This window comes from Pseudopodoces humilis, chromosome 1 (assembly GCF_049639895.1).
Source record: "Pseudopodoces humilis isolate 2021_Gansu_Grassland_sample_001 chromosome 1, ASM4963989v1, whole genome shotgun sequence".
Lineage (NCBI taxonomy): Eukaryota > Metazoa > Chordata > Aves > Passeriformes > Paridae > Pseudopodoces > Pseudopodoces humilis.
This window is the reverse complement of record NC_142200.1, coordinates 104,719,127-104,734,050: the sequence shown is the minus strand read 5'-3', so window position 1 is coordinate 104,734,050 and position 14,924 is coordinate 104,719,127. Positions and strand designations below refer to the sequence as shown.

General features: G+C 40.3%; 1 protein-coding gene across 4 annotated transcripts in view; it reads right to left on the bottom strand.

The window, feature by feature from the left end:
• The window catches only part of ELMO1 (engulfment and cell motility 1), a 302,673-nt gene that overhangs the window by 248,250 nt on the left and 39,499 nt on the right, over positions 1–14,924 (bottom strand). For all 4 annotated transcript variants that reach the window (XM_088054072.1, XM_014248665.2, XM_005519061.3 and 1 more), the window contains one exon: positions 3,956–4,105. In XM_088054072.1, coding sequence (XP_087910198.1) covers positions 3,956–4,033 — 78 coding nt within the window. In that variant the 5' untranslated portion in view covers positions 4,034–4,105. The remainder of the gene's footprint in view (positions 1–3,955; positions 4,106–14,924) is intronic.

Genomic DNA, 14,924 nt, shown 5'->3' with positions numbered 1-14,924 from the left:
AGCTTTCCTCTCTCTTCCCCCCCATTTCTTTTTGCTAATGCAAAGATTCACATCTGCTAATTTAATCCATGTTTAATGATCTCATAGGTAAAAGTAAACCTGGAGGAGGAGACTGTATGGCCAAGTTTAATTATAAACTGTTCCTTTCTATAGGAAAGCCTTGTTTACCTCCAAGGCTGAGGAAGTTCATCCCCAAGCCTAGAGAAATCTGGTTTCAGTACAACTTGTGTTAAGACACACGAGTGGATTTGAATGGGATAAGCCAAAATAGATGTTGTCCCCAAATATCCATCTTGTGCCTCTCATGGAAGCTGCTTCTCCTGCAGCTCCTGTAAAGCCACAAAGTATCCAGGTAACCTAAAACCAGCATTGGCTTACCTAAAATAATTTCTGCTGTAAAAAAACCCCAACAGCTAAGAATTATACATAATGGGCACAAATTAAAGCATGCAGGCTTTTACTGCACGCAAGAAATAACACCCTCTTGTGAAATAGCTATTTCTGGGACAAACAAAGAGATGAGAGGATAGACTAGCCTGCATCCTGGTTCACCTGTACAGACCCTGTGCAGTCCTATTCTTAACATCTTCTAGAATAATCAGGCAGAAGAGTGAAGAAAAAGATAACAGACAGTCAGCATCTACCATCCATTTCTTCCTCAGACTGCATTGCTAAAACGTCCACAAAAAGATCCCAATGCAAATTCAGACACCAACTCATTTCCATTCCTCCCCTTACATGACAGAAAGACTAAAGCATGAAAGATCAATGCTATACACAGTTCTTAAAGCCACAATCAAAGCTTCATATATTAAAATTAATTTTTGGCAGAGTTTTAATAATGCTAGTACAGATTAAGGGAGGAGGGAAGGGTCTGGATGCTATTTTTCTAATACGTAATTGAGGAAAAAAAAGGAATTGGGCAGGGAAACCTAAAGAAACCCCAAGTATCCTAGAAGAGAGTAACAATTCAAACAAGTCCATCTCTCAAGAAGAACATGATTTATAACAAATTTTAATGCATACAGGCATCAGCCATTTGCCAGGTTTACTGCAACTTTGGTTCCCACCTGGTAAAAAAGAAAAGGCAGTAAATAAGAGATTTCTTCTCCTTGTCTAAAGCAACTTTCCAAGAAAGAAGCACTTGTAAAACCCTGGCATCAAATAGTACATGTCAGTGAATGAGAAGAAAATTTTCTTTACATGCATTGGAAGCAGGCACAGAGGTTAATTCCAAAAGGTAATTAATTATACATTAATTTTTCTGGCACAGAATCTCACTGAGTGAAACTAATTTTGTGTGATTAAGCTTAAAACTACCACTGTGAAGCCAGTTTAATAAACCTATAGAAATGCAATGGGAAATCTCAACTTGAAAAGGCTCTGTGCCTCCTGAAGTCCAAGTTGTCAGAAGTCATGCATCTGAAGGCGAGTGTAAAGTTTAATACCATTTGATGGAAAAAATACTCATGAGCTTTTTTTAGGGCCCAACACCTTCCAGTACACCACTGTCAATGGTTCTGGTTTCAGAAATGTTTTCACAGTGACATTTTTTCACTTTGAAAATATTTTACTCTCTTCATTGCTAAGCAAAACATGCATATACACAGCAAGTAAATTAGGATAATGTGCAACTGAATATAAATAAATGTTTTCAAATATATGCAATAAGCAACCTTAAAAAACCTGTCAGATTTTCTTCTGATTTCTGATATGGTATTTGTACTTCAGTTTTTGGAATAGCCTCAGTACCCTGAATGCTAAAGGACTGGCATCATGCTACAGTGGCAGGGTGTTTTTTTTAAAAGTAATATTATAGTACTGTTAATTTAGATACTGTTTTTTCTTGATGGTAAGAAAGAGAGAGAAGAAACCAGTATGGAAAAGTTTTTAGGATTTTCTGAATATATGTCAAATGGTGACTGAATGAGCAGATCCCACCTGGGACACAGGCACTGGATACAGTGTCTGGTCAGTGGGTAAGTCATTTCTCTTTTCTGCCTTCCTTCTCCCTCCTCCCCTTTATCATCTCCGACAGCTAGCCATCTGAGGGATGAATCATCTCCTCCACTATAGCTCTTCTACTGAATAGCTGCTTTAAAGGAAACAGATTGAGGAAAAGTTAGCACTAAGTGAATCAAGGCAGAGCTGTGTGTTCCGATGTATCACCCTTTATATTTTCAAGGCTCATTCCCACATTGCTCCCAGCCCTGAAAAAGGTAAATACCTCTGTTTGTGTGCATGGGTAAAAGGAAGGGATGTTCCTTTCCAATCTTTCCATGTTAGAAAGGGGAGGGATGAGACTCTCAAACTTCATTCCCTCATTTCCATTTCTCTCTACATTGGGAGCAGGCTGGTGTTAAGTCTTCTCCCTTCTGGCCTCACTTTCCCTCTTCTTCCTCCTCCTACCCATAAAGTGGCTTGAGGAATCTTGCAGATAACTTGGCAGGCTGTGTCTGAGGAGTTTTACCCAATATAATTCAGCATTGATCTTTCTTGTTGCCTTCAAATCTTACATAATAAAATTAAAAACAAGGTACTAGGAAAGTAAGCTAATATTACAGATAAGGTATGAGGGGTTTTTGATAGCTACTTTAAGCTTTTTGTAAATTAAACCGAATAATTTTCATATTATTTTACTGCTGTTTCAAAGGAGATTTGATAATATTTTTTCAGTTTTGCCCCCACTGTACTTAGTTCATCATGACTAACATGCATCTTTCCCTGAACACAGTGTGCAGTGTCTACCATTTGTTAAATAAGAAGAAAAAAGTAAAACATTCTTCACTCCAGAAGGCAAAATATTTCTATGCTTACTGAAAAATTTCAGCAAATGCAAATGGAAAAGCTTGGCAGGTCAAAAAAGTCAACTTACAAAGTTTGGTTTCACTTGGGAACTCCCTTTTCCTTCAAAGAGGACTTTCAGGATGCTTAAAAATCGTACTGCTGTGATTCCAGCCACCCTCTAGTACCATGTTTCTTCAAATTTCACACAGGAATTTCCCAGGCATGTACCACAAAAGGTTTAACTACAAGTGAAACTCATTGCACTGCATGAAGAAATTACTAACCCATTTCAGTAATACATTTTCAGTGTGAAGTCAAATGCTCTCCTCTCTAATAGACCTTTATAATGGATTGAGTCCCCAGACACACCAGGGTCTAAAGCACATTATAAAATGCTTTTCTTCACTCTGAATACTATTTACAGAAATAATAATCATTCTAACCAGGTAAAAGGACTTCAAAATGTTAAGGGTAAGCTGTTAAATATTAAAGAGGTTGCTTTTAATATTAATACATGGGCCACAAAAACAATCTTAGAGAAGTCCAGAATATAAAACACGGTTCTTGTATAATTTGTTTTTGTTTGCTTTCCCCCACCACAATTTCCTAAAAAGAGTTTTTAATTCATAATTTTGAACTTGTTAACTTCTGTACACTGCCTCCAGTCTATCCATGGGGCCATTGCTTTAGAACTAAACAGAACAACCCCTGAGATTCCTGGAGACAACAAAAATCCTCCTTGCTCACATTACACCACTACTTAATTTCCAAAATCTTCACTTGCTGCAACCATTCAGAATGATTCTACTCCAAATGCAAAGCACTGACTAGAAATTTGAAGACTTTCCACCCAAAGGTAACAACACTACCACAATTTTACAACAAACTAAGGCACAAAAGTGTTAAGTGGGTCACATAAGAACTAAATACCTTATTCAAACAGCTGTTCAGAAAGAAAAAGCAAATGAAGAAACCGGCTAAACACATCAAAAACCTTAAGCAGTAAGAGAGGAAGAGGGTTAAACCCTTTATAAAAAAACCTTCTACCCCACATACACTCCTAGAAAAATGCACATGCATTGAAGTAAATATAAATGCAGAGAAGAACATGCAGAGGAGAACTTATTCATGAGCAGGGCCAGCTGATGACAGGTACACAGGCACTTACTTGATCTATTTCCATTAACTTGGGGAAGGCACCTGGCCATTCAATCGCCACCTTCACTATATCAGCAGGAGGGGGCATTGCGATGCTGCTGTTCTTCGGAGCCAGTACAACTGGACACTAAATACTGCAGAGAGTCTCTCTCATTCACACCTGCAGGGAGAGAGGAAAAAAAAAAAAAAGAAAAAAGAATATTACAGCAGTTCAGGCAGAACTCCAGCACTGCCGCCTCAGTCTCCTACATTTCCCCTGGCTGGGCAGGTGGATGAAAATGTGTGTGCATGTGCAGGAGCAGGAGAATGCACACATTACAGGAGCAAACACAGGACACAACGCCACGACGCGCTGCACAGCTCGACAGCCTGTTAGAAAGATGGCTGAAGCACTGAAATGTACGGTGAATAATAGGCATGCATTAGATTTAAATAGAAAAACTATTTTTAAATATTATTAAATATGCTGGTGGGGAAAAAGCGACAAACTAGAGAAAGCTCCAGTTACAGTGTCACTCCTGGAGTCCCAGGGAAGGTGACCGAATCGGTTAATGCTGGCACTTCAGAAGAGATTGCCCAGGAAGTTATGGCCAGGAAACACTGTTTCTTTTAACTATAGCAATGATCTTCTGGGTGTTCACAAATAGATCACTGCACTATAGCAACCAGTATGTCAGGAAGAAGGCAGAACACACAGCAGTTTCCACATATACATACACACGCACACACACATCCTCACCTCAGGGATCCAGAGATACCCACATATAAATACTTCTTTATGGTACATCTCAGACACGTGAATACGCAAGGATGTACTGTACGTTCACAGTGACATAGTCAGCTATGTAACACGTCATAATTCTGCAAGAATATGATTATCAACAGGATCTCTTGTCAAGTACTGAGAGCTGGGAATTTCAGGGAGAGAGGAAAGGGGAAGAACCAAACCCTCAGGTTTTGCACAATTAAAGTTCTGTCTCTTTTGACTCATCAAAGTTTATAATCTTCCAACAGCAATCATAAATGTTTGTCAAGAGTGTGTAGTGCCTCTCTGGGCTTGCAAACAAAGCTTCTGCACCCCTCTCTCAGCCCAGCGGTGGCAGGACACCCTCTCTAGTAGCAAAGCTCCACAGTTCTCAGACACAGCAGCCGTGCACCCCTCTGCAGATGGGGAGGTTCCTGCTCGCTTTGCCAAGCCCTCCACAGCAACCATGGTGTTTCCTGCCTGCTCTGCTGAGACCCAGCAGAGCACCACCACGTATCACAAAACAAGAGAAGCTGTAGAAATCCCCAGCGGTGCAGCCCCACTTCTTCTTAGCAGAAAAAGAGAAGGAAGTGGTGAAAGCATGGAGACATGTTTGCACATACATCCCTTCAAAGAGCTAAGGCAAGAGAGGAGCTAGCTGAGTATACCAGACATCCAAAGACACAAAAAGGTTAAAAAAGGCTTTAACCATCTTCAGCAGCTGCCTCAACTAACCCAGCCTAATGACCTTGCTTCAACTGCAGCAGAAGCCAGAGGTCAGGTCGGTCTGAACAAAATTGTGAAATCATCCCTTTATTAAGAAATGTTGTACCTTTGTCTCAGACTACTCTTATAAGTGTGAGTTCATCCAGCCTTCTGGATGTCTCTGTCTTTCCTTTTTTCTTGTGTGCCTCTGCTCTGAAAAGGCTCAGTCCTCTGACTACAAGCTCTGCTACATTCTACATAGGGCTCTCAACACATAATATAAAAGCAATTTATGAACTTTAACACTACAGCAATTTATTTCCAACAACAGCAGTTCTGACGCCGACAGGATCGCACATCGCCACAAAGCAAGGCTCAAGGCAGTAAATAAGACAATGGACGCTCTATAAATACAACTGGATTGCAGGAAGTGCCTTGAAAGACTAAACAATGTGATTAAGAAACACTGTGATATTGTCTACATTTGGTGGATGTTACAGGAACAGGGAATAGATGCAATTAAAGCATGCAGCTGGCTTGCTGGTCATTGAGAAAATCAGACATTTGCTTTTGGCTGTTTTCTACCCCGTAGAGGCTTGGCAGATGCAAGGTTCCCACAATTTCTCCCCAAAACACCAAACACTCACCATTTGTATTCTCAACCAGAGGTGTCCTTGCTGTGCAGTGCACTGGCTCAATCGACCAGCAAAAAAAAGCCCCCAAAAAACCAAAAACTATTTTGGTCATCTGTTTTTTACCATGTTTGAGTCAAACAGCTACTCGAAGGTGATACAACATGGGAGAGGGGAGGAGAAGCAAGGTTTCTTGGCAGCAACGAGCTGTTAATCCACCTCGACAGTCAATTGAAACTGAGACCTTGGCACCTTCTGCTCCCACACTCACAGTGCCGGTGTTTCCCACCTCCTCAGCAGTTCTTGGTACTCTCAGCCTGACGATGTTTTGGTATTAAACTGTCTGCAGCGCTGAAGTGGGGCTGACTCACGCAGTGCCTGACCGCCAGGCTGCTCCCTGCCTTGGCGTCCCCATCCCTGGCAGGAGGGATGCTGGAAGCCTCAGCCACTGGAGCCCCAGTTTGCTGGCCACAACACAAAAAGAGCAGCAGCAGCAGCTCCTGCCAGACACACTTGACTGAGGATAGCTTCAGCTGAGTAAGCCTTTATTTTCGACAGTTTTGTTTTCCCCCATCATGTTTCTTCTTACACTTTTAATGAAAAAAAATCATGTGTAGATCACATATCTAAAGAGAAAGAAGGGAGACTTATAAAAACCATAGAATCCAACCTATTGCATGGGCAAACACAGTTTCTTTTGACTGAGAAGAAGTAACTTGTGGCCCAATATCTTTCCTCCAAAGGTCATAATAAATGCTGGAAAAAAACCCACTGATTCATGACCACGGCTGTAAGTACAAAAGCAGGACAAACATGACACAGCAATAAATTTGCAGAAAACTTCCATTTTCCCATGCATACGAGGGCATTAACCCTCATTTTGCTGTAGCAAGTTGTGGGCTGTCTTGACTCACACAGGAAGAAAGGTTTAAGAAGGAAGAGACAAGGAAAGTTGAAGGCAAGTTAATCAAATTCAGCTATGGAAAATAAGCACTTACATTCCAAAGCAAGGTGCAAAAGAAGTCTGTCACAGCATCCAGCAGACAATTTCATTGTGACTAGTTTTAATGTAGGCTAGCACAGATCTCCTACATAATTATAATTATTACTATACGTATGCTTATACAGTCATAAAACACAAAGCAAAGTGACAAATCTTTAACTAATACAAATGGATGTAGTCCTATTTCTCCCACCAGAAGACCAACTCAAAGGTAACAATGTGGTCTGAATGCTGAAAAGCATATAAAATCATCACTTTGTTTCTGTTTCTCAGTGGATATCCTAGTTAAATGTGCTGACTTCTTCCTTTGTAATTTATATTCTTATGAATCCAGTGCAACATACAAAAGATAATTTAGTTTTGTTCTACCTATGTGGCAATGTCAGAAAAAAATATACTTTTTGGGGTTTTTTTTAAGGCCAAAATTGGTATTTAGTTGTCATTCCAAAAGTAGGACTGTAGAGAAAATCCTGAAACCTACAGTGCTGACAATTCAAAATTACCTACTATTTATTCCCATGGTACACAATGTGTTACACACTGCCCAGCAAAATAAGGAAGGCATAAATACTGGTTTGAAACTGTTCCAATTTAGTAAGCAATTTTCATTATGTGAATGAAGAACTAGAACTGTTTTCAGCTGCTTTTTGTTATGCCAGCAGCAGTCAAACAGTGGAAAGGATAGGGATGTCACTGAAGGGTCTAGTTATGGAGTTTTCTCAAGTACAATTCCTTTTTCTCTCCCAGTGGGATCTGAGAAGCACTGACATGTAACAGCAACTTCCCAACTTATTTTTACAACATTTATTTTCAAGGCAGAATCTGAAGGCGAGAAGGACACATGTGCAGGCATGAGTGTGTGAAGGGGAGGAGGGGGTCAGAGGAAAAGGAAGGCAAATTCCCATTGTTTTCCCTAATGCATGCAAGGAGATGTAACCTGGAGAAAATTTAAGCAATTTACATGCTCAATAGCATGCTATTTTATACTTTCAAGGGGAAAAAAACACAATCAAAGAATGTCTTCCACTTGAACATACTTTCTTCCATCAATATGGTTTTTCAGAACTATGACAGATTATCCCATTAAAGTGTCAATATTGCAATTTATTGTTATTACCACATACAGTACATTTATGCATTTCAGCCACACCATGAAGGAATTCCTGTGGTCTACTAAGTCAGAGTAATAAACATCCAAGTTGGAAATCAAAGTATGTTAAATTTAATGTAAAAATGCATCAACACAGATACGCAAGCTCTCAATTTACCTGCCTGGCTCTGAAGGATTCATTCAGCACAAATGTCAGTAAAATATATTGAATTTTTCTCTTCTACCTATGCACTGCATGTGGAAAACAGGATTTTATTCTTATATGAAATTAGTTCTCAGTGGAACTCTTTTTTATTCAGACTTGTTTTGCAATTTCATTGCCACTTTCCATACAAAGATCTTAAAGTACTTTAAATAACTTAAAGTTATCAGAGCACATCTCTCAAGAAATAAATTCTATTCTTACTCCACAGACAGAAGAAAAATGCAAGGCTAATAGGAGCTATGTGACTTGCAGCTCTACTCATAAATGTAAACAGCAGCTTAGAAAAACTTATTTCTTCTTTTACAGAAGAGAGGTAATATTCAAAGAGCTCATTTCACGAACAGCTAGAGTAAGAAAATTAGTGATTAGAAAGTGACTGAAGGAATGCCATGTGCACTTGAGAATTTAATGAAACAAAGCACGTGTTTCTCCTGCCTGGACAAAAAGCAGCATATACAGCACCTGGAGCTGGCACAGATCCTGCCACCCCCTGACAGAGGCAGGTTTTTGCATGGCATTTCTCGGAGGTGATGGGAAGGCAGAGCAGTGAGGGCAGTAGGGCCAAGCAGGATGCAGTGGGTGCTGGCAGGAAGCTGAGCCCTAGCCGGCCCCAGAGCAGGAGGAGAGGCACAGCTCCCTCTGCTCGGCACCTTACATAAGGAACCACTTGTCAAACCTCATCAGCTTCCTCCGCTTCGCTCCCGCCGCCCCAGCAAACAGAACCTAAGTGGCAAGTTCAGCTGGAAGGTCCCTCAGGGACCAAGTCTGATTAACGATTTTAGAAAGATAATCCAACGCTGGATTAATATCCCCAAAGAGAGTTATTTTTGGACTTAAACTGCATGACTGAACAGCTGAGTCTAAGGAGCTGTAAACATGCTCTACCATCTCTGCAAGAAATGAGAACAGGGCAGAGAAGCCAGGGGGCTGGATGTACACTTTGTGTACATAAAAAGGCTTTCATGCTGCCTTTTTCCTTCTTAGGCATTCAGCGCTATTCACCCCTGAACCAGACAGGAGTCAAAGGCCCAGCAGACCCATGTCAATAAAATATGTGGATGTTTTTACACAAATAGAAGATAAAGCTGTAGAGAAGCCACTAGCTACACTCTAGCAAGGGATGGAAAAAAGGCAGCAGTCCCAAAAAGCAGGGAACCTGGGTGGGGGTGCTACCCCTCTGCAGCAGCCACCAACACTGCAGGAACACCTGAGCCCCTCACCTGACTTCCATGGTTCAGAGCAGTCCGTCAACTTCCAAACAAGAACATTTCTTTGATGCTGAACCCTAAGTCTGCTGATCTATAAAGCATCATTAAACCACAAATTAAATATTTAATATTATGTTAAAGTGAGCTTTGGACCCTTCAGGTTTAAATACACCACCATTCCTCTCCAAAATATGTGAAGACCTAGTATTGGAGGAGATTTTAGGATTATGGGTGTCAAATGTACAGAACAGGACAGTTTCTGCCACTGGTAAAGCTGCCCAGGAAAGGCAGCTAATATTTGTGTGGTTATCACCTATCTCATTCCCAGCATATTCGTAACCTTTCTTCACAATTTCAGTCCACGCATTTTCTCTATCCACAGTCATCTTGTTCCTCTTCTTGGGAAGCATTTTATATGGTTGAGGTTTCACTATGTTTGACAGGCCAGGCCACTTTCAAATAGAACACTCTTCAAAACTAGAAAGCAAAAATAGGTTTGAAAGTGCTTCAAAAGAAAAGGTGGAAGAAAACACAATAGAGTAAATGTACTCAGAATATAAGCAAGAAGGCTGTCTGGTCTTGCTTTTAAAGTACATATTGAAGCATATCAGAAAAAATCAGGTACGTCTTTAACATGAACTCTCCTGCTTCTTGGAAGATCATTCTCCTTTTACTAAGGAACTTCTAGTTAGTAATTAGTAAGAGGACAAAAAACTCAGTTTTGATTACTCAAGTTTCTATTTGAAACTTCGTGGAAATTTCATTAATTCACATGTACCATCCAGTCAGACAAAGATGCTCTGTCCACTAAAGATGTTAATATTGGAGTCCTTCAAACTAGAGACCAGGAAAGTATCTAATTGAAGTATTCAAAAGACAATTTCAATAACTAAATAAACAAACAAACAAATAAAAATATTAACTTTTAAGAAAAAATTATAAAAAACCTAGACAAAACCAAAATGCACCATCACAACCTCCCCCCCAATAACAATCCATCAATCAAAGATCTAAGGCGTCACAAACAAAAGCATGATTTTTCAATTATGCCGAGTACCTGCCTAGCATATGAAATTTAAAGACCATGGCAGGTATATAGTACAGAAACAAAATTAAATGCTACTCCAAATACAAACTAACTTAATCTACTTTTCACAGTTTTTACAGTGCTTGCCCATTTCATTTGGGGTTGTTTCTCATCATTTGGCTTGACTTCAGATGTTTCTAAACTGAAGCAAGTAGCAAAAAAATATCCCTTAAAATCCAAATATAGATTTGGATTGGAAAATATAGTTTTCTTTTCCAGACTTTCAGGGTAGTCTCACTTAACCTGTGAGGTAGAAAGGAAGTAATGGGGAAAACATAAAACCTCAATTTCAGCCAGTGGTCCTACTGTTCTTAAAGAGTTGTGACTTAAAAATCAAAGTTCTCAGCATAAGAAAATTGGAGAGCAGAAGAAAGGAAAAAGGACCTGACTTTTTGAATTGACCCTGTGAAACAAAGCAATGCAAAGCATTACAGCTTGAAAGGATGGAGACATTTTTGTTTTGTTTTGTTTTGGGGAGGGGGAGCAGGTAAAGGGGGTGATGCTTTTTAATGTTTAAATTAAGCACATTCCAAAGGAGTCCTACGAAACTGAGAATTTAATAAGTTTATTACAGGCTGGTTGAAAAGCTGAAAAGAAACAGAGAAAGTTCATCAGAAGTGCTGCAAATTTTGCATAAAGCTCAATTAAGGGTAAAAAATAAGAAAAGATCACAGTCCTCTTTTCTACTACTAGCATGATCTGGCTGTGGTACCTCATACTTTCCTGGCATTTGGATAAATCAGGGGGCTAGAAAGGACACGAAAGAGAGCACCTTGAGTCAAGATGATAATACAGCAGAAGGTGAATCAAAACAAGGACCACTGGCTATATCGCAAAGGAGATGACAGATACAAGAAGATAAGCTCAAAGTTGGGGAAATCCCTAAATTTCCTGCTGGAAGGAGGATGAACCAGCAGTATAAAATCCAAAGAGAATTTGTTACTCTATCAATGTTTATTATACATCCAGAGGAACTAATGGAAATTCTAGGAAGTAAGCAGTCAAATGGCAGAAGAGAGGGCAGCAGAGGTGTGTGAACGCTAAAGGAAAAAAACAAGTTAACTGGTGGCAGAGACAGGATGTTGAAGGTTGAAACTAACAGCATTGTTTTCTAATGTAATCATTCTACATAGAAAAATCCTGTGGAAAATAGTAATAGTGATATTCTACAGTGCATGAGCAGAGGCTAATTCTCACCATAAGTAAGGAAAACAGCAAAAGAAACGGTGGGTACTACTTGTGAATGTGAGGAGGGCACAAAAATTTTGAAGACACTATCCTTTTGTCAGGCACTGATACTGCTCTTCAGAGATGTGCAATTTTGAGTGCCACAATATAAGAATCATAAAGCTACTAGAAGTCGTCCAAAAGAGGGCTGTGAAGGATCTAGAGGGGAATTCATATGAGGAGCAGCTGAGGTCACTTGGCTTGCTCAGCCTGGAGGAGACCTCACTGCAGTCAGCAGCTTCCTCATGAAGTGGAATGGCAGGAACTGATCTCCTCCCTTTGGAGATTAGTGAGTGGACCCAAGAGAATGGCGTGAAGCTGAGTCAGGGGAGGGTTAGGTTGGATATTAGGAAAAGGTTTTTCACCCAGAAGGTGGTTGAGCACTGGAGAATATTCCCAAGGAGAGCAGTCACAACACAAAACCTGAGTTCAAGAAGCATTTGAGCAGCGCTCTGGGGAACATGGTGTGACTCTTGGGGTGTCCTGTGCAGGGCCAGGAGTTGGATTCAGTGACCCCCGAGGGTCCCTTCCAACTCAGAACCTCTATCATACCATAAAAGATAACTAAAAACAAGAGAAGGAAATAAACCACCTGTCAGTAATCTTGCAGCAGAAAGCAGCCCCACGTCCAGAGGTGTTCCTTATACTTACTGCGATCTGTGCATGAAAACATCTAACAGTCAAAACACCCCATGTTTTTCTGACTTCCCAGCACTATACAGTCTCTGAATCCACCCCTGCAGGCTCCTAGCTCTCTGTCAGTTCACTCTCATAGTCACAAAGAATAATTTGTCCTTAACACTTGTGGACCTCCCAGTGCTGGCTCTCTGAAGGACATTCAGCAAAACTAGACAACATATGACAAAACACTCAGAGAAAAAAAATGCGTGGCACAGTTAATATTAGAGACTTTGCCTATAGCTAACATTTGTGGAATAACTTGAGCTATTCTGCATTAAAATAGAAGGTCAAGACTACGCCAGAGTTTTTATGGACATCATAAAACCCACTTTGGAAACAGAAATACTAAATAAACAAATGTAGGAAAAGTCACATCCCAAACAACTACTGTGCTTATGCCCATCCTTAACGCTGGTACTATCCTGCTTTGCTGAGTACTGCTCAGTTGGTGTACCTGCAAGCCTGGAATCTGTGTTCTGGGACATCCCAAAGAGAGATCACTGTCCTTTTCAATACTGACACATACCTTGGGGCCATTGTTTATAATTCTAGATCAAGAGGAGCTTGCATATCTGATCATTTCAATTATACAGTCATGTTAACCATAAGATCACTGTAAGACAAGATACAAGCAAAAACATACTAAAGAACACAAGAACAGGGCAGTACTCCATTGTACTTTGGAGGGCTCCAAGAAACCTTTTGGAAAAAATCTGACTGCAAGACTTTAGCAGTGCCAGCACTGCTCACCCAGCCCATATCCAGGGGAGATTTGTCCTGCATAAAGCTTGGTAAACTGTATTAAATGTGACACTTATTAACAGGAGATCCAGATATTTCAACATAAGAGTATCCCTTACTCTCTCTACTGCAAAACTGTGAGCAGCAGATGACCGTATTTGAGCAGGGCAGTTGGACCAGATGACTTCCAGGAGTCCCTTCCAGCCTCAACCTTTCTGTGATTCTCTAAGTACACTGATATATTGTCTCTAAGCACTCTTGAAGTCATAGCCTGCCCATCTGTGTTCCAATAATGTGCCTCTTCTGTACTTAAGCATGCATACAGTGAGCAAAAAGACCTGCTTTTGTGGCAGGTTGCCTTCTATGCCAAAATTCTTGCAACACACTAAAACCAGCCGTTGGTTACAAGTTAGGAACAACAATCTCCATAACTCTTCCCATCTGGCATGCAAGAGCAGTCATTCAGAAAGTATCCCAGGTTCCAGTAACTTGAACTAAAATTTTAAAGATCAACGTGGAACTTTACTTCTGACAAGAAAACTGCCATAAAATGTGTTTGCGTTACAGACTAATACATGACATTCAAGCACTGGGTACAATTTGTGGTCACCCCATAATTTCACTGCACTCTTTGTTCAACACTAAAGTCTGCATGGCCCAAGGAAAAAGGAAAGAGTGATGCAAACATCATCCTTTATTGGTTTGAGTCATAAACCCTAGGGAGTCATGCAGTTTAAGCAGCAGGCAACAGTTGAAAAGCTTACTGTCTCTCTCCCTTTTAGCAGGGACAGCAAGACAGGTAATGATTTCACTCAGAAATTACAATCTATGTGTGAACTTAGACCCCATTGAATCTAATTTATGCTATCATGCTGAGCTATTAAAAAAAAAAGGGGGGGGGTGTGGAAGTGGGAAAGGACAGCCACCACTTCAGCCACTGCAGCTGAATCTATACAGAGGTGTTATTAATATCTATTGTCTTAGTATTAGAAAAAAAATGTGGGAAGACTTTACTGAAGAAACTTGACTCATAAAAAAATACCAGCTTGTCTAGTATATATGTTCACTTCATTGTTCAGGTAAAAAGTCATTATCAGTTAAAAAGTCACCTTTTTAGCAGTACATATGATCTGTTTCTCCAAGTATATTTCAGGAGGAATCATAATTCCAAAGGTTCTCTAGGACTCCTGAGATGACTAGAGCTAATACTCTGTCAAAAGTTGATGACAGCACAGCTGTGTTTCCCCATTGCCACGCTCCGGTTGAAGCTCCTGCTCCAGCCTCGCTGGGAACATGCAGAGTTATGCCAAGAATGAGCAAAACACTCACTGTTTCCAAATTGGCTAATCAACAGACTGAGTGCTTAACCTCCCCACAATACATGCATCCAGACAAGCAACAAGCACTGAGGACTGAACTCTGCCAGCCACATTATTCAGCAAGAAGACTCGTGGCAGTTTTCTTCTCAGGAGCCAGAACATAAATTGTCATCGACGATGCTGCAACTAAATCAACTTCTATCAAAACACCCATTCAAAATGAACCAGCACTTGCTGTGCGATGCTTTACTCCTATTATCCTAAAAACAAATAAGAGTTCCTCAAATATTTGATACTAACTTGGTTCCACACAGG